The sequence below is a fragment of the Trachinotus anak genome, unplaced genomic scaffold (assembly GCF_046630095.1).
Source record: "Trachinotus anak isolate AG129_WGS33_773 ecotype Australia unplaced genomic scaffold, CSIRO_AGI_Tana_v1 ptg000013l, whole genome shotgun sequence".
Classification (NCBI taxonomy): Eukaryota; Metazoa; Chordata; class Actinopteri; order Carangiformes; family Carangidae; genus Trachinotus; species Trachinotus anak.
In genome coordinates, this window is record NW_027273864.1 from 27526314 (window position 1) to 27545645 (window position 19332).

General features: G+C 40.8%; 1 protein-coding gene and 1 long non-coding RNA gene across 3 annotated transcripts in view; one reads left to right on the plus strand and one right to left on the minus strand.

Annotated features, from left to right (window-relative positions):
• igsf21a (immunoglobin superfamily, member 21a) overlaps nt 1-19332 on the plus strand; it is a 172619-nt gene that overhangs the window by 37278 nt on the left and 116009 nt on the right. For both annotated transcript variants that reach the window (XM_071494980.1, XM_071494981.1), the window contains exon 2: nt 18214-18326. In XM_071494980.1, the coding sequence (XP_071351081.1) occupies nt 18214-18326 (113 nt within the window). The remainder of the gene's footprint in view (nt 1-18213; nt 18327-19332) is intronic.
• LOC139631039 (uncharacterized) overlaps nt 71-19332 on the minus strand; it is a 29077-nt gene continuing 9815 nt past the window's right edge. Inside the window, exons 2-4 of the long non-coding RNA XR_011693273.1 lie at nt 4867-5301; nt 183-204; nt 71-147 (exon numbers count right to left, since the gene is read on the minus strand). This is a non-coding gene — a long non-coding RNA (uncharacterized lncRNA). The remainder of the gene's footprint in view (nt 148-182; nt 205-4866; nt 5302-19332) is intronic.

The window sequence follows — 19332 nt, forward strand, 5'->3', positions numbered from 1 at the left end:
ACCTTTTGCTACATGGCAGCAAATTTGACTCATGGAGGCAAGAACAAAAAACACTTCACACCCCACAGTTTGACACTTAGTAAGCAACAGGTTGCTCATCATTTCTGCTCAGCTCCCGAAGAGTAACTTGTTTCTTGTACAACATCGCTGTACCAGACATGTGGTGCATTGCAAGGCTCAACCTGCTCAGCACAGGATCTGCATCTTTCAGTTCAGAGAGAGAGAGAGAGAGAGAGGGAGAGACATTAAACAGCAAGTTCCAATCAACAGAATAGTCCCATTAATGAATTAATTAAATTAGAATACTGTTGACTGTCTCAGGTTCATTGGCGAAGGCTGATGAACATGTCAGTGAGTGGTTACTAGTTAGGATTGACACCACCTCTGTTGTGAGAGTTAACGAAACATTAATTCGATTTGTGCCAATATAAGTCTGAGCCTGTGGGTGTGTGTGTATTCAGTGTGAGAGAGCAGAACACACAAATAATGGTACTGTAATATTACAGCTGTGTCTGATGGATGTGTGGCTACAGGGAAAGTAAAGATGTCAGGATGGCTTTCATACATCGTATTGATCCGTCCTCTGTAGTGGTTGACAGAGCACTTTACCTTGGCTTTTCTGAGGATCAGTTACTGGTTCTGCAGCAGGTAAAAAGAAAATGTATAAAATAGGTAACACAGGCTTAGATTTTGGTTGTCTGTTTTTGCCAAATTGTGCATTTTGTTATTTAATAGTTTTCACTGTATGTATGTAAGCATGTGGAATTACCATGATGTGATCATTTTCACTTTTTGTGCCACTGCAGACACAATACAAATACTGAGGATTACCTCCGGTTACAATATGAGCAAAGAGCGGTATGGATTATAGGTTATATGGCAGCACTTGTCTGGTCTTAGAGACTCTTCAAAGAGCTTTATATTACATGTCACATTCACCCAGTCACACATACATCCATACATCACACCGATACACACATGGAACGACCATCTGGGGCAATTTCAGGTTCACAGTCTTGCCCAGGGACACTTAAACACGCAGTCTGGAGGAGCCGGAGGGACAGCTCGCTCTGCCTCCTGAGCTGCTGCCCCAACTTCAACAATGCAACCTTTTTGTTTAGTGAAGGCTCCTCAGATCTTTCAAATTGGCTTTCTTTCATTCATAACTGTAATACTATGTTATTAAAAGACAGGCTCATGTGGATTTCAACCAGCAGGACAACGCTACAAGCAGAAGAGCGATTTGCAATATAGATAGTGAATATAGTCATTTTCATTTAGCTGCTTCTCACTAAACAGAGCATGTTTCCCAGTTCAGTAGATGTGCGCAGGAAATAAAACGCTATAGATGCACCCACTGTACGCTTTCTTTGAGCTCATAGACCTGACAGATGTGATTCATCCATGCCTGTTTACAGCCGTGCATTAATTTCCCCTCCCGTCTCTAACACAGTTTAGCCCAATTAACACAGTAGCTCTTTTACTAACAGTGTGAGGGGGAGATGTGCATGTGTCAGAGCTGCAGTAGGCTACAGCCAAGTACCGAGCGAGATCCAAAATGGAGGGACTGCTGTGAATACCAATGCTTCCTACTTCCCCTCACTCGAGACGAGTGATAGGTTGTGCTCCCTCTCACTCTGTCTCCTGCTTTCTGCTCCTCACACTGCCATGTTTCTTTTACACCACTATAGAAATACATCAGCCGAGAGAAGGAGATGAGAAAGGGCGACCCTTTATCGAATGCAGGAGTGCACAATCAGAGGAATAATTGAGAGGCGTAATGGAGTTAGTGAGAAAAGATGAATATGTGTAATTTTGGAAAATCACTAAAATCTCCCCTTTAGTCTTGCGCACTTTCAGAGAAAATGTACATGTAATTGTGTACGATTTTCTTCCTGACTGCGAGCTATTGCTCTTCCTCCTGAGGATCTTAAGAATTCTTAGGGATAGTTGAGTCATTCCAGTTCATTTGGCCACGCCTCCCGGCACGAGAACTGTAAAATGGTTGCTATCAGGGCGACAGCAGTGTGGTAATTATCAGGGAGGTGTATGCTGTCATTGTAATGAATGGATGGAATCACACTGGTCTTCTGTAACTTTTATCATTTTACCCGGTGCCATAAAAATCCAAAATGTGTCTAATCTGATCTGTAGTTCCTGACATTCATCTCCCTGGCAGTGCTTCCCCTGCTGACTCTATGACTGCTCATTTCCAGCGAGATGTGAAAATGACTAAAGGGATATAGCCGCAGGATAGACAACGCGGCTCCTTTGACTGTCCTACCTGCCACTAGCTAGCAGTGGGAGGGGACAGAGAGGCGGGTAAAACGACAGCAGAATTATACAGGTGACACCAGAGTTAATGAAGACTGATTAATGCTAGGTGTAACAGTGGCCACGGGGGAACGATGTTGAAAGATGATCAAACCAGTGTCTGTCTAATTAGTGAAAATGCCCTTAGTTCAGTCAAAGATGACAGCGGGCAGACTTGAAGAGGGACTGACATTGACCTGCCCTGAAAAACAAAGCTTCAAACAGAAAGTAAAGTGATCCAGTACAGGACGAGTACAGTGGAGCAGTTCTGAAGTTATTCATCAGCCTTATGAAGCCCTGTTCAGTCACGACTGTTTCATACCTTTGCTGCCTGCGCTTTCCTGATATTATGATGTTTTTAGAGCTGAAGCAGTAACAAGACTGAGCCAGAGACAGATGAGAAGCGAGACGGTTCATTCTCAATTATTTCCTGTAACTGTGTCATGTGTGTTTCTCCACCTCCCCTCCCCTGTAGGAGAACAGCAGCAGGTCTGAGTCTATTCATTCCAATGGGAGAAGTGAACGTGATCGCAGACTATGACTGATTATTTCATCCCATAGTCGCCGAAATCAATATTGGATTCATTTTTCACAAGCCACAGATCTTCAGAACAGTCTGACATCAATATGGTATTTCTTAGACCAACACATCAGGAGAAAATTAACTTTATTCAAGACCTGTCTCTGTCTCAGCAACACACTCTCAAAAGATCTTGCAACACAGATTCTGGTCTGGTTCCACTGCTGCAGTCGTCGCTCTCCAAACACAGAAGTTTAGAGAGACTGATATGCAAAACATGAATTAAAAGTTTAAATTGAAATAAATCTTGTATTTCTTTGCTTAATAATACTATTTACTATTATTATAATTAAACCGTTTTTGGAGGGAAAACAGAGACTATTTTCAGACTGATAAGATTTTGTACCGGGTGGATTAGATATTAATTTTAATTTTAATATTAATAATATTGTTATGTATTGACATGAACAAACAATCACGACCACGCCAATGTAGGAGAAAGTGTATAACATTTAATACCATTGGCACTGCCTGTAATGTGTTATCTTCTGTGTAGACTCACAAACTAACTCACTGATCAAGGCAGCGGTAGACTGGCAGCTCCTGTGTTCTACAAGATAAAACTACTATTTTTGTCAATAGAGTCTAGTGGCTTTTAACAGAGCTGCATAATGGGTGTTTCTGGTTAAAACTAAAAAGATCTTACTCTTAAACAAAAAAAATCTGTCACTATAAATCCTATCCATAATACTGTCAGACACTTACAATTAACAGTCTCACCTGACATGGCAAAAATGAGCACTTTTAGTGGATGTACTTTGATGTCAACAAATGCACTGTTTAGTTACACTGCAGCAGCTGCTTAGCATTTGCTTTGTATAATGTTCTTCTTCAGTGGTGGACCAACTGCAAAGATTCTTTATCCTCATCAATCATTTACCAAGAACATGGGAAAATAAGGCCCATTTTCAACAATCTCAGTGTTTAGGTCATCAGTGTTCACAGCTCGTGAGCATTCTCTACACAGTTTAAGGATAATTAAGATCCTAAACCCTCAGACAAGGCAACCGAGGGGTTTTGTAATGGCCAGACATTAGGCTGCTCTTGTCTGGACTGGTCAGACACCTGACCTAAATCCGGATGAGCAAATGTTTTATTTGCTGAAACCCACACTGAAGGTAGAAAACCTTCAATGCAAGCAGAACTAAGTCAAAGTCATGGTTTCATTTCAAATCCCACAGAACTGGAGCCACTATAGCAAAACGTGTCAGTGTCCAAATTCTGATGGACTGCATTGTATATGAAGACATGCTTATTGAAGGTTTAACACATTCGCCTGTTTATTCGGCTGCTTGTTTAATCTTTCTGACCCTTCTACTTTCAATGTACTTGTGGTGGCATTTTTGCTGAATCCATACTATGACCTAAATGTTTGCTGTGGTGCATGGGTACATGGGACAGGAAGTCAGTGTGAAGGTCACCATTTTGGCCAGCAGGACACTCTATTCCCCAGAACAGAGAGGAGAGGAGCTGCAGTGGCAGCCTCTAATCCTCTTTAATTTGTTTTCAGATGGGGTTTTGGAACACCAGCCTGCTCCCTAAGCAGAGATCACATAAGAACGTGGGCTGGGACAGCTGTCTCCTCTTCTGGCAGTTTTTAATACAGGTCTGCTCACCACCCTACCCCACCCTACAATGAATAATTCTGGTGCTGAGCTGAGTAGTTACTTTATGTGGATTTTAGTACAAAAAAATGGGATGCAATTCTGCAGAAGCGCGGCAGTGCCAGCGCGGCAGTGCCAGCATGGCTGCGTCAAGAAAAAAAGAACAGAAAATGAAAGTGGGTGGTGGTGGAGATGTGTGTTGTTTTGTTTTTTCTTTCTCTATCAGCAGTCATGTGGCTTCCTCCTCCTCCTCCTCCTCCTCGGCCTTCTATACAAAACAAAGCTTGTAATTGGGTTTGGGTGTGTCCCCTTTGTCCTATGTTTGACGGTAAAGGTTGAACTGTACAGGGGGAAAAGAAGGATGCTTACCTCACCTGCATGCCTGTGTACCCTCATAGAGGTGAACAGTATCAATGAGTAGAGGACTGCACCGTCTTCCTTGCAGTGCATTTTTTCAGCAGCGTTGGTCAGGCGAAGGCATGCTTGTGTTGAAGTGATGAAGCACATCTTGAGAGACAGAGGGGGTTTAAAAGCTGCTGAAACAAAGCATGCAGGCAGTAGGTTGGCAGTGCAGGCAGGGGGCTGGCAGTCCTTTAATCCTCACCGCAGTGCTGATAAATCGGCATGCGAGTTTCATTTTTATCCCCCTTACCAGTTTGCTTGGCTCTTGAGTGATGAACAAACCCCCACTCGCCTTTGAGCCCTTTTGATGTAATATCCAACCATGGATTACGCCCCCTGCACTGGGCCAGATTGGTGCTGAGGCACTGGGCTAACAGGTGGACGGTCTTGGAGTCTGGTTAGCTTTCAGGCAGAAGGAGACAGAACAGTCAGATCACTGGGGAGAGGACAGCAGTCTGATACTGTCTATCTAGGTAACTCTCTACTTGTAATTGGACTACAGTGGATGAAAAACCTACAGCATATAACATGAAATTGAGCTTTCTACATCGGAGAAAAAAGAGGAGAAGCTATGTGAGCCAGAGGTTTTCCTTCAGTGATCAGTTTGATCACTCTCTATATCCCATGAACATAGCTCCTCGCTGTGAATCTGTAGTTATGTGCCACTGTTTGAACTTCAGAGATACATACAGTGAAGAATCTCTGTAGCCCAGCAACTGTTCTGCTCTTAGATCTTCTCACTGCGGTTTTTTGTCACAGTCACACCTTGTGCAATACAAATATCTCAAACAGTAAGATAACTCCTCTTTGAGAAGAATTTAAAGAATTAGTTATTTTTTGATTACATTATACACAACAGAACTCCTCTGCCCTTTAATGAAGTAAGCTAGATGGGCAGGATCTCTCTTTTTCTGTCACACAGACCCATGTCTGATTTGATTCGAGGGAAAAATATAGATAAATGAGGATACAGCAGCGGGGAGGCTCCCCACCACTGGAATTAATATACTGCAATATAGTAATACAAGAAACCAGCCGAGCCAACAGCACAACCCTACAAGTTGTGTTTGCCAGGAAAACTCCACACAGTCCATCATCAATATCTTAATTGAGGTCACTTTGCCAGTATCTTTATGCCTCCATGCAGCAGCCAGGGTCGGAGGCATTATGTTCCCAGGCTGTCCATCCTTCCGTCCCATTCTGGTGAACGCGATATCTCAGTAACGCCTTGAGGGACTGTCCTCAAATTTGGCACAAACATTCACTTGGACTCAGGGATGAACTGATTAGATTTTGGTGGTCAAAGGTCAAGGTCACTGTGACCTCACAAAACAGGTTTTGGCCATAACTCCCAAATTCATATGCTGATTATGACACAATTTAACACGTCTAATTGGATAAAATGATGAAGTGATGACATCAGCTGGCGCATCCTTTAGAGGCTGCATTTGAAGACCGACTGTGTCACAGCAGCACGACTAGGCTCTCCAATTTCGAGGGCTCCTTCAAATGCAGCTGAGAAATGCGGCCTTCTTTTTCCCAGGCAACGAAGGATTCAATGGCCTGTGGCCCAACCTATCCCAAGATTCATTGCACAGCAGTAATGAAAGCAAACAACACAACAACAGAGAGCCTGAGGATGACACTTTAAAAAGTGAGAATTGGATTAAGCTCACGGTACAATTGTTAAAACCACAGGCCTTAAAGCCATTTAGTTATTTTTATTTATCTCTTTAGTATTAGGAAACGTCCTATTTTATGTCGAATTGAATGTATACTTAGCATTAGGAAATGTCTTGTCTTGTCTTATCTGTCGTGCCTGTGCAGTGTGCACTTTATATGTTTCACCGCGGGAGAGTGGGAAACGTCCTTTTGATTCCTTTGTATGTCTTAACATGTGAAGAAATTGACAATAAAGCTACTTTGACTTTGACTTTGACTTTGACCTCAACTTTTGGTGAAAAAAAGTCATGTGTTGTCATGGTTGCTAGGTGACAGGAGCCACCCTTCGCAACGAAAAATCCTCGGTAGGCCAGACCATCTCATTTTGGTCTGGCCTTTGCAGTCTACAACATCTACGAAGAACCACACCTTCATAGACCGTGTCGTCCGAAGGAAGTGAGCCCTGAAATGGGACACAGCATTTTTGCATCTACATGGTCAAAGGTTCACTGTGATATCATAATGTTCTGAACAAACCCATCTGGCTATTATTCAACACAGTAACTCAGGAAGGGGAGATTTTACCAGGTTTCCTGCAACTTGGCTCCTGAAGGAAGGCATACAACTGCGAGGCAGTAAATAGTTTTTTTCTTAATTTTCTCTTTTGTAACATCAAGTAGACTGGATCTCCTCTTTTCGGGCCTTCACACTTCTGCCTGTTTGAGATTGTGTTTGTGGAGAGTTTGAGTGAGGCAAAGATGTTAGGAATAGTCACTGAAACAACATGAATTGACCACATCGTGTAATGGAAACAATTCCACTCTGATAAACTGACTCTGCAGTTTGTGCTCCCTCCATGCTGGATGTGTTCCTCAAGTCGACCCATTTGACATTCAGAATGGCCATTTCTCCACAGCGCCCTCGTCCCCTCCCTCATTTCCTGCCATTGCTCATGACCTGTGATGATGCAGGAGACTCCAGGTTGGATGCACAACCAGTGATTGATGACCTAGTGAGTCTGTCTCCAGGTTACCAGGACATCTTGCTTCCTTGGTAACGGCATCATGACTTCTTTGAGACCTTTATTAATATGGCGTGCAGGTCCTGTTTATCTTATTAAAGACAGATTGGAATAGCTATTTCCCAGGCTCTGTGACATTTCATTCCTCTGAGCTCTAGATTTGTTGGTTGTATTTATTACTAAGTAATGGAAACATACAAGCAAACTGTTTGGTAGCTTTAAGGAAAACCTTCAGATCATTTTGTAGATTGTTTATACAGGCGCTGATGCATTCAATATTATTATTTTATGATTTTAAATTAACACAAACATCACCCAGTTTTCTTTTCCTTTATTTCACGCCTCTCATATAAATTGTGATATTAATTTTTGAAAACCAGTACACATGGCTTCAAAAATCATTGTTAACTTCATAGCCTATTCATGGTCTTTTTTTTTTTTTTTTTTGAGAACTTCATATTGAACAAATTTTAAATTACCTCTTATTTATCCATCTGTGTATCCAGCCATCTATTATCATGTGCTCATATGTGTGTGTCTGTGTGCATGTGTGCACTTGCACTTGTTTCTAAAAATTGGACTGTGACTCCTGCTCAGCTCTAAATGTGTTTACTTCATGTGAAACACCCACACTCATTGTACCACAGGCTTTTATGGAAATTGGAATAAAGAACAGTCAAATCATAAAATGCTATTTGAGAAATTACTTGTATGGAGGGTTGAGGCAGGATTTGGGAGCAGGTTTTCTGTTTCTACTGCAGGTGTCCACTTAATTTTTCAGGCAAAATAAACACTTGTAAGCAGAGCAGACACTTGGCCACTTGCCGCTTCAGTTCTTGTCTGCAGCTGATTTACTTCACCCAGATATACATTATAAGTCATTTTCTCATTCCAGCTTCCTGTTACTTTATGCTCAATTGTGTTGCTCTCAACATGATCCAGGGAACAATTCATTAAAAAAATATTGTCACAAGTCTGTTTAAATTCTAGTGAAATTATTACAACCACCTCTGTGCGGTAACCTAAGTCAAAAATATTTCATAGACAAAACACTGCACCGTCAGCTGGCAGGCAGACAACTGTCCCGATGCACATTCACAGGCTCGTCTGTGGTCAGGCTGACCAAGCACTTACAGGTAGGGGAAAATTGTGGCTGTGTCTGAAGTCACTGTGAACCTTTTTTTTCTGTATTAAATCGGACCATATATCAAGATATACTTGCCAACATAAATAACCAACATTTCCTACAAAATGTTTTCTATATGTATTCGCTGTTGCACTTTAGTTAAACAGAATTTCTAGCTGACTCTACTTTGGTGCTGCAAAGATAATGTCTATCTATCTATTTAACATTTATTCCATCCATCCAATATCAGTTTTCAGTGAAAGTTTAAATCAGCTTTTTTTTCCTATTCTGTGTTGAAGTGAATGTTAAAATGAGGTACATCCATATATATATTTTATCTCAATTGCAAGATTATCCCTAGCGAGGTCGCTAACATTTGCATATTAATTTATCAATCAACCCCATGTTTACTTTCCTCGCTGACGCAGATGAAAATGAAAAGACTGCATCAATCACAGCTCAGCTATGGGGAGGGAAGAGAAGAGAAACAGGACAAGATGAGGAGACAGAGAGAGAAAGAAAGAGAGGAGGTGATGGAGATGACAGAGGAAGAACAGCTACTGCCCACTGTGTCCAGGGTAGGATGAGCAGTATGGCCCTGTGCTTTAAACATAATCAAAAACTGAACTGATCACATTCACACAATGCAGGTCTTATTACCACAGAGATACATGAAATTACTGTTTTGAAATTACCGTGGAAGCTATAGGCTCAATTTACACACAGCACTCACCTTGCATAATTATACAGTCGTGCAATAATATGATATTATTTCATAAAATAATATCACCTCCAGCTCTGTTGTTGCATCTTGGTATTTCTAAAACCCTGCATACAGCCATGGAGCAAACACACAGGCTAATGGCACATTTATCCGTGGACATGCAAGTTCCCCGTAGGATAATCTACTCCGGACATGGCTGTGTGTGTGTCATTTTTCCTGATGGTGTGGCCATGGAAGGTCTGCTGCTCCGACTCCCCCGGGGGTCAATTGCATGCTACAGCAGTGGTCAGCCTCTGTCTTTATCTTGGCTGCTGTTATGCCAAAACTGTCTATCTCTCAAACATGTGTGTTTGGTTTTTTTTCCCCATAGACTGTTGGCATGTATTTCTTTTTTGAAAGTGTATGACAGGTTCTTAACAGGATTCATGGTTATGAGGGTCACAGAACTCGCTCAGCGAGTTTAAATGAAAAGCTTCGCATAGAATAAGGAAAAGCAGCAATTCTTGTTTAGCAGTTGTGCTTGGTGGCTGATGCAAACAAATACAGTGACAGAAGAGAAATCATAGAACAAGGACGGATCAGAGATTCATTGCTTTTCTTGTTGGCCAGCTGCGGCAGTGACAAACACACCACTGCATCTGACTAACTCCATGTGGGAAGGCTGGCTACATTTCATCTGTGGCTCCAACTCTTCTCACCACTGACATGATAATTCCACATGCCTTAGGCCCTTCAGAATGAGGACCTGCTGATGGGTTCCTTGTGATTGCTATCCACTATAGCACTACGGGCTCGTGGGAGGGAGGTGGATTACAACGGACGGGTGCTGACACTCTTGAAGCTGAAGCATGTCATTAAACAGTAAATCACTCAGATTGAAAATCGCATCAGCTCCCAGCTCCCTGTTTACAAAAGAGGACCTTCTCCACAGGCGCAGATTGTGCTCTTGGCCAGATAAATCAACGAGCAGTCGTCCAGATTCTCCTTCCACGTAACGCTTCCTGCGCTCAGCTCGCGTGTACAGTTACAAATCACTACCTGGGATGTGTTGACTTTGCTGAGCAGTCCTCCCCACAGCGCTCGGTCATCCACAGTGACTGCCAGCACGGTTAGCTTGTTGAAGGTGATGCAACGCTTTATTTTTTAACACCTTTAATCCAATTAGAGTAGCTGTTCTTTGAGCACCACATATATGAAGGTGGACCAAATAAATCAGTGAGAGGGTTACAAAATATCTAGCAAACATTTTTTAAGGAAAAGTTCAGATAATTTATAAATTTATACAAATTTTTTTGTTTGATCTGTTGAATATCTGAGTATAGGCCTGAATTTGTGTGTGTTGCCTCTTTGCTGAAAGGATGTAGGTGCAGTCAAAAGGAAGTGCCAGTTTTTTTAACCTCGTCTTAATAGTTTGGGTCATCATTTTTGGTTACGACCGTGACATTTGTGAGATCCGAGGATGCAGCACCACGGGTAAATAAAGCTCTACAAAAGAGACCAATAATGGCAACACAAGCTGTCAAACAAATCGCTGAGCACTCAGCCCGTAAGCCTCTGACTGCTATTCTGCGACACTTCATGGACACATCTCAGCAATGACAGAAGATTGTATCAACTGAAAGGAATGAAGGCTGAAATAACAAAAAGACCAATGTTGGAAAATAGATGAATTGTACTTTAAAACAAATGTGTGATTTATACATAAAAAGTTTATCTTTAGGTTTCGGATAAGCGGTATAGAAAATGGATGGATGGACGGAAGTTTATATTTACAGTAAACTGTAGGATTAAAAAAAAAAACTGATGCCATGAGCCAAAAACACAGTGAAGTGATTAAACCCAGTGAAGATATTTGATCTTGCATCACAAGTTTTGTACCTGTCATAATTGTCATTTATGAGGCAACACATTCAAAACTTTCACTGTTAAGAATTTCATCTGTGACTTTTCTACTTTTCGCATTATCTCGGCTCACCTTTATTCATCTTCTGAGAAATAAAAGGATGAGGCAGTAAATGTTCTACGATGATACCTGTCTGGCTCTGCAGAAGCTTTAATAGCCACTAAATTCCTTATTTAGTGATTTTTCTTTTTTATTGAGAATAATGTGAAAAAAGATATATAACACGGCCGTTTACATAATCTATACCCCTGTTTGCCTTAGGCCCTTTAACATTTTTCAGAGGGGACCTGCAGAACATTGACTAAATGCAAAGATTATAAATGGAGAGTTGGTTGCTGCCAAAAAATGTAAAGCATTGATATGTTGGCCATGTTTTTTTTTTTCCTAATCAGCCACCTGGCTTTAGAAGTGCAGTTATTAGCTGAATTTATTAATCACCACATGTCCTCACTGCTGGACTTTCATACACTTGAGGACAAGCCTTTATATAGGGCATATTATTTGAGTTATATGCAGTGATGTTTTGCCAAAAGACATGAATGAAAAACATTGATGCAGTTCAGTTCATCAGTGCCATGATATCCTGTCTGTGTTAAAAGCCAAGATACCATCATTATAGTGAAAAAGATCCAACACGAGGCACTACATTAATCTGATGTCTTTGCAATCACTTTCTGAAACTAAAAGTACCACATTTTTCCACATATACTTCTGGAAGTGATAATACTTAAATGTGTTTTAGACACTACAAATCTGCTCTGTTTGTTTACACTGCTTAGAGGCACAGATGAGGAAGAGAGCTGAGAAACTCCACCAGCCATTTTTCTCTTGCATTTAGTTGCACTGACATCTAAGCAAAGGTTGGCCATAGCCATAAATCACAGAGCACAATAACAGGCACATTTTGGGCCGGTCCATCATTGGCTGTGTTTTGTTTTCTCATTGCATCTTGGCAAATTGCTGTTATTAATGGGAGAAAGCATAGTTTGCACCCCTCATTAGATGTTGTTCCAACAGCGCCTCTGATGGATTAAGACAAGCTGGAGGCCTTGTCTGCCTCTACAACCAGCTAATATGAGCCAATTAAATGCCATGCACTCTCTGGCCACTCCGCACTTGCTTATGTGCTCTTATAATGAAGCAAGTATTCTGCTTCACGGCCAAATGAATTTTGGTTACAAGACACGTAGATTTGTTTGAAGGGTTTTTCTGCAGAACTGTACACTTACCCTTACATTCCGTGATAACAAATGATGTCCCTGTGAAGCAGTCGGTTTCTCTGAGGATGCTTGACATTTTCCTTTGATCAAGCATGTTTTAAATCTTAACCCACATTTCTGAAATTTCTCCCCTCTCTCGGTTCTGCTCTCGATGTGAAAGTCACAGCTGTGTCTGTGAGGGTTAGATTTCAAGGTAAGGTCAGTCTAGCAGAATGTCTGAGTCATACAGAAGGATCTCACAGGCAGGTGGCCGAGAGCACTAAATAAATATACCAGGGGCTTCCTTCAGATTCAGGCCTTATAACGCAGGAGGGGTCGATATTGTGCAGAGCTAGCATGAAAACGGTGTAAGTCTCTGGTGAATTAAGCCGAGCTAAACTCAAGGTCTTCACAGCGCGTAGTTAAGCTTGTCCAGCCAGACACTCCAGTATTATTTCTTTAAAAGCCTCAAAATGTCATCTTTTGAAAAAAAAAAAACACACATAAGCACATGTTCTTGTGATTTCAACAAATTGCTTTTCTGCTCTTACGTACCATTAAATTAAAAACACTGCTGTGTAATTTAGGGATTGCTCTTTGTTGACTCAAAGCAGAATGACTTCCCCCTCAAATATTTGGATATTTTTAGACTGAAGTAAAATAAAAGATGGAAAGTGAAGCCTCCAGCTTTCCCTCCGATCTGTACAACATATCCGTTTAACTTGGAGCTGTTGTTTGATGGTTTTGTTTGCTTTAGTTTCACTGCAAGACTCAGCAGAGCTGGCAGCATGAAGGGTGACATATTCAGCAGTTGTGATCAAAATTTAAATATGTTGGGATTATAACGTGATAAATTGTCATCAGCAGCAGAAGAATGGTGCTGTATGTTTTATATTTAATCAAGCAAGCGTCTCTGTTGGTTGAGGAGAGTAATAACCCACCAGACTCCTTGTGAGAGCCCACGCAGTAGATTCAATGTCGATTTTTTTTCTCAGTATTTTGAGTTGACGAGTGCTGGTTCAGCTGTCTAAACAATCACAAGTGTTGAATTATCTCGAATGGATGGAGACTTACATTAACACTTGGGCAGTGTTGATTTTTATGCTCGGAGTTGAATTAACACTGGGGTTCTTGCCGCGTGAATGTGGCCCATATTAGCCTGTGTTTTAACAAGAGCATCGAGCATAACAAGAGCTATTGCTTCACTGGAATGTTTTCAACAGGGAATTGGCAAATAAAATGTGTCTAATTTATTAAGTCATTTGGATGGCATTCGATGGATATTGAATTGCGTGGGAATTATGCCCTCGTGTCTTGGTATGTGCAGCCTGCGACTGCTCCAGTTTCTCGTAGGGATTATTTGAAATGTGAACTTCCATGGCACATGTGTATAACCCATATAATTTGCTCTTTTAAAAATTCCTCATCCCTCCCCACACGCTCTGGAGCATTTTTCTGTCATCGGCTGTGCTACATTTTCCTCTGTGCCACATAGTCACTGAGTTGTGCACAATTAATCCCTGCGACCACACGAGGAGACCACCTAGATTCTTTGACCCTTTCCTTTGCATTGTCTGAATAATGAGCCCTGATTGGCCACAATATTGTGATTATTCTAGGTTGAACATTGAATTTGCGAGGGTTAGTTATTTTCCTGGTGAGCGAGTAGCCTTTAGCCAGTTGACATCTTTTTCTTCTAATAGTTATATATAATATAACATTTTCTCCACCTCTCTGGAAAACTCACAGAGAGACATTTACAAGGCCTGGCTGCTCCTCTTGTGGGTTTGTAGTAAGTGGTTGGGATTTTCTCTAAGAGCGTCAGCTCTGTGTTAATGACATGCAGTCTCCGGAAAGGTTTATCCATTCAATTTGGCTCTAGAGAGAAGATCTCTTCAGTCTGCTGATTAAATTAAGATTCTTTAATAAGCATATCTAGGTGCACTGACACGAAAGACATGCTGATCTGTGTCTACCAGTGCAGATACCCAAGACAGTCTGTTTTAAAGGCAAGTAACACTGAATTTCTGCAGCGCAGGGTGTTTTACTCAGTTACACAGCACTTTGCTGGTGATTAGTCACCTATTTTCTGCTTGTAATTGTGCTGTGCCACACAAATTCACAGCTGTATTGTGTTGTCACTTTCTAAATTGAAAAGTTCACTATGTGCACTTTTTCATTTACTATGCACACCTGCAGTAAAGTCCTATTCTCTCTGATACTGTCCTAAATATTATGTGAATGCAGTTCATTTTGGAACTCATTACCTGACACAGCATTTTAGATCCATTATACTTTTTGTGGGACAACAACAAACAATCCATACATATAGATTCTTACATAGAGTGTCTTGCAAAGGACAGTCAGTTGTTTACAGCAGTGGTTCTCAAACTTTTTTAAATCAAGGAGCCCTAAACTGGTGCAAATTAGACCATGGACCCCATAAGATTTTTGCTTTTAGATGTGCAACTCAGCAGCATCGCAAAGAGGTAATCAATACAAAGAGCCAAACAATGAGTGACTGAGTGACTGAGGGACTGAAGGTATCAGCATGTGAGCGAGTTACGAACATTAAAGTGCACACACAGTACACATTTACTTCTACTGTGCTTCTAACCTGTTATATTACTGCACCTGTGTAGGAGGAGATGCAATTTGTTGTAAAGACTTGCATTGATTTACACAAACACCACGTTCATGTTTGTCATTCTGTGCTACTTTAACCCTGACAATGAGCAGATCATTTTCAAACTCTAGCAGCTTACATGTCATGTAATTCTTCGATGCAAACCCTGAAACCTATGAAGTACATGTGGCAGCTGTGAAAATGATCGGCGAGGCAGCCAGATGTCAGGCTGGTGGGAAAAGTCTCCGTGGTCTGTAACCAGTTCAGTATCTCTGGCTGAGTGATGGGGCCAACACATCATTTAACAGCGTATTTCGTTGTTATTATCGATGGGACAGCTGCGTTTAGTTGATGATGCTATGTTTTGTGCTGCAAATTTCAAGTGTATAGTATACCAACCAAGAACCACAATTTTTCAGACGGTTGGCTGAAAATGGTAAACGAAAGTGTTGTCTCCTCAGAGAAGAATGTGATGTAAGATGCCATATATTCAGTCACTGCATTTCAGCACTTCCTGGACAAGGACATCAGATTCTTTTTAAGAGAAGCACTTCAGGCCACATAAAGAGAAATAAAACTGCAGGATGTGTTGTCACTGGTGCCTGTCAAACCGAAAATGGTATTGATGTTCCTACAAAATCTTCCCCCTTTCCACCTGTGTGGTAGTTAGGCCACACTCCTGTGGTCACAGCCACACAACCCTGTGTGCAGCCCACACTGTGCAGCATTTCTAAGAAAAAAAACAGAGCATTCAGTTAAATTATGTTTGAAAGGGAAACTTTTTTGTGAAATAAACATAAATAAGCTCAGCAGTCGAGTTGATGATGCACATGGGTGTCGGCGCATCTAACTGTGTATTTTTCAATGAGTGCAAAGGGTCACAGAGTTAGTTATTATTATTACATAACAGTGAGGATGTGTGCTGCAAGTGCATTTTCTCAGAATGTTTTTCTAAGATATTCTAATACTTGACTGTTCTAATCTGAAAACTCACCTCTGCGTTCTGTATCATGTTTTTTTAAATACCTAACATTTGCCTCCTATTTGATGTCTATAGTGCAGTATTGCAAACACAGCGTGCACCTCTCTGCCTCTGCAGTGAACACCTGTGGAGTTCTGTGAGACACTATTGCCCTCATTGTGCTTTATGTTCTTCTATCAACGCAATTATTGGTCATGAGGTCCCTCTTACTCTGTTTTATATCTTTACTGTGATATCCATCTGTTTTACAAGATACAGTTCTCTCATTAAAAGCTGAATGTGTTGAAACTGCTATTATGTTGGGCAGAGAGTTGTTTGCCTTGTCAATGGGAAGTCAGCCCACGCACCACTGCCGGCTCACTTGGCTTTAGCCAGATAAAAAGAGATGCCCTATTTTTTTTAACTTATAAGTTAAGATGTGTTTTAAATCGATATAATAGATCAATTTTTGATGCCACGCTGAGCTTCCTCAGATTGTAGTTTATGTGTAATCTTCACCTGAATGTGTCCTCCATACAGTTTTCATTCGCTCACCCCCTTCTACAGGTTTTGGACGTGTTCATTCTCTCTCAGGCCTTCTCATTAGCACCAGGCAATTACCTTTGTATCCACCAATTGTTATTTGGCAGATAGAATCACAAGCCTAAGCTGATATGCTGCACAATTATCACCTTATTTGTGTGTGTGTGTGTGTGTGTGTGTGTGATAGTGGGACTACACCTCCAGGTCTGTGTGAAGTGTGTGTAGACGGTTATGCAAAGGGCTGATGATCAGGCATAATAAAGCAAGGTCAAAAATCCTTCTGGGACTCTAGCTTTTCTCTTTGAGAAGCCAAAAATTCTATCTGTATCCTCCCTCATCACTGAATATTATATTCTCTTATATTTCCTCTACTTTTTGTTTAGTTGTTACTTTTATTGACAACTGTATGTGTGTGCGATGTGTTAATTTGTGTTGCTGCTGTCTGCTTATGCCTCTTATCACAAAAGCTTTGCCTAAATCATAATGAAAACTATATGTATATTCAGTGACTTGGCAATAGGGAAGGTCCAGCCTGTATCCTGCACAGTACATTAGATTCTCTGATTTCTGAATGTAAGAAAACTATTAAACTATAGTTATATTGTATACAGATTATGACTGAGTCACCCTTGTTAAAAGCAATGGCAACATTTCCCATTAAAATACAATGTCATCATAAACCTAAGACTTCTAATTTGTTGATGCTGACATTTCTCAACATGGTCTTATATAAATATATATATATTCTCACTATATTCTCACTATGAATGAGAAATAATTTGCAGCAGTGGTTAGAGTTGTGAGTTGTATGGCTAATGAATGAATGACTGTATGACTGTTAGAGTTGTGACGCAGTTCAAAGGCCTTTGCTTCTCTCTTTTTTTTTCCTTTTTTTATTGACTGAGAGTGTTTGTTCAAAGCCAAATAGCCTCAGATAAATAACTGATGAAAAGCTTAAAAAGACTTTGTACACCAGAACATGCTGGGTGAAGTCCATGGAAATAATTTAATGTGAGAAGCAATTATGGTGATATGCAAGCATTCAGATGTCACACATTTTTTCTGTTTTAAGGAAAAGTGAAATTTGAAAGCAGAATAAATTCACTGCTATAACAGCTACACACAGTCACACAGCTTACAGTGGTCTTAGGTAGATTAGAAAAAGGTTGCACTGTGACTGTAGTTTGTTTGTTTGACTCACTAAACCAGATAAATTGTGCGAGGTCAATGAAAAATGAATCTTATTCTCTCCTGAAGTAACTGCCTCAGAAGTGCCTTTTACCAAAATACTTAACCTTCATATGAGAAAGTGCGAGTTGTGTACTTGCATAAGGATGAATCAGGGCATTACTCCAAAAGATAATACCGACCCAGTCAATCTTCAGCTTCTGAAAAGCATTCATGTGATGTAAATTCATGACTCCTTTATTCCTTTTGTCCAGCATTTAATTCAGCAAGAAAGAGGAAAAAAAACAACAGAAAAACAAATATTATCAGGCACTGATTTTTATTAATAAAACTCTTCCATCCTTTTTCTTTTTTCTTTCAGGATATTTGACAGTTACCATAGAACCACTGCCTCCTGTCGTTGTGGGAGAAACTGTTACTCTCAAGTGTAACTTCAAAACTGACGGAAGGCTTCGAGAGATTGTTTGGTACAGGGTGAGTAAACCTGTCGGCACTTTCGGTGCCATTATGCCTCCAATGCTCTCCACACCACCCATGTCTTTCATTTGCAGTCATTCAAGCATGTGAACTGGGTCAATGCCAGTAGTCATATTGCAGGTTTATGGCTGCGTTAGTGGCATAGCCGTGCGCTGTCAAACTGCGATTGTTAGGAAACCAGCTATTATTTGGGCCAGCTGTACGGGAGGCATCAGTGGCTGTTGCTTGGGAATTAGATTTCTCAATCTGCTGGTCATCACCATCATTTCTTAATAGTTCACAGCTGGCGACTCAACAGTTATCAGTTATTAAAATCCCAGTTGGTGTACAACATTGCCTAAGTGCTGCCAATAATTAAATTGCTGTTGAAGGAGAAAGAAGAGACAAACAGAAGAATCTTTGTACAGTATTTTTAAGATGGAATTAATATGATCCATAAACATTTTAAAGTTTATGTATGAAAGTAAAGATTGGCGAAACAGATCTGCAAAATATTACAGTTCACAGAGGAGAAATTTGTTTCACTTCAAGAGAGCCTCTGATAAGCACTCGAATTGGAAAGCAGTAGCAGCTGCTGCTATCACACCCTTGCCTGACCATTTGTTTTTGCCAAAAACTCTCCAATAATTCTTAAGAGCTATTCAGATTTGCTTTGTAAAACCAGCTGACTCTTCACCAGATTGTTAGAGAAGTCTCTGAGTGGTGATTGCATTTGTAAAATGTGGTACAGGCACATAGAGTACAGTTTGAAATGCTATCAACCCAGCCTATGGCTCCTTCATAAGGTACATTCTTGCTCTCTGTTGTGTTGTTGATGTGATGCATTTGACAGCCTATAATCTCATGACTGATGGGTCCCAAGACAAACAAGTGAACAGCAGAGGGACAGAAAACATACTGCAGGAGTGGCTTTGCCAGTGACAGTAAGAGAGAATGTGCAGTTCTGAGTTCCTCCTCAGTAGATGAGGCTGAATCAACTGTGCCCATGAACTTCAGTCTACTC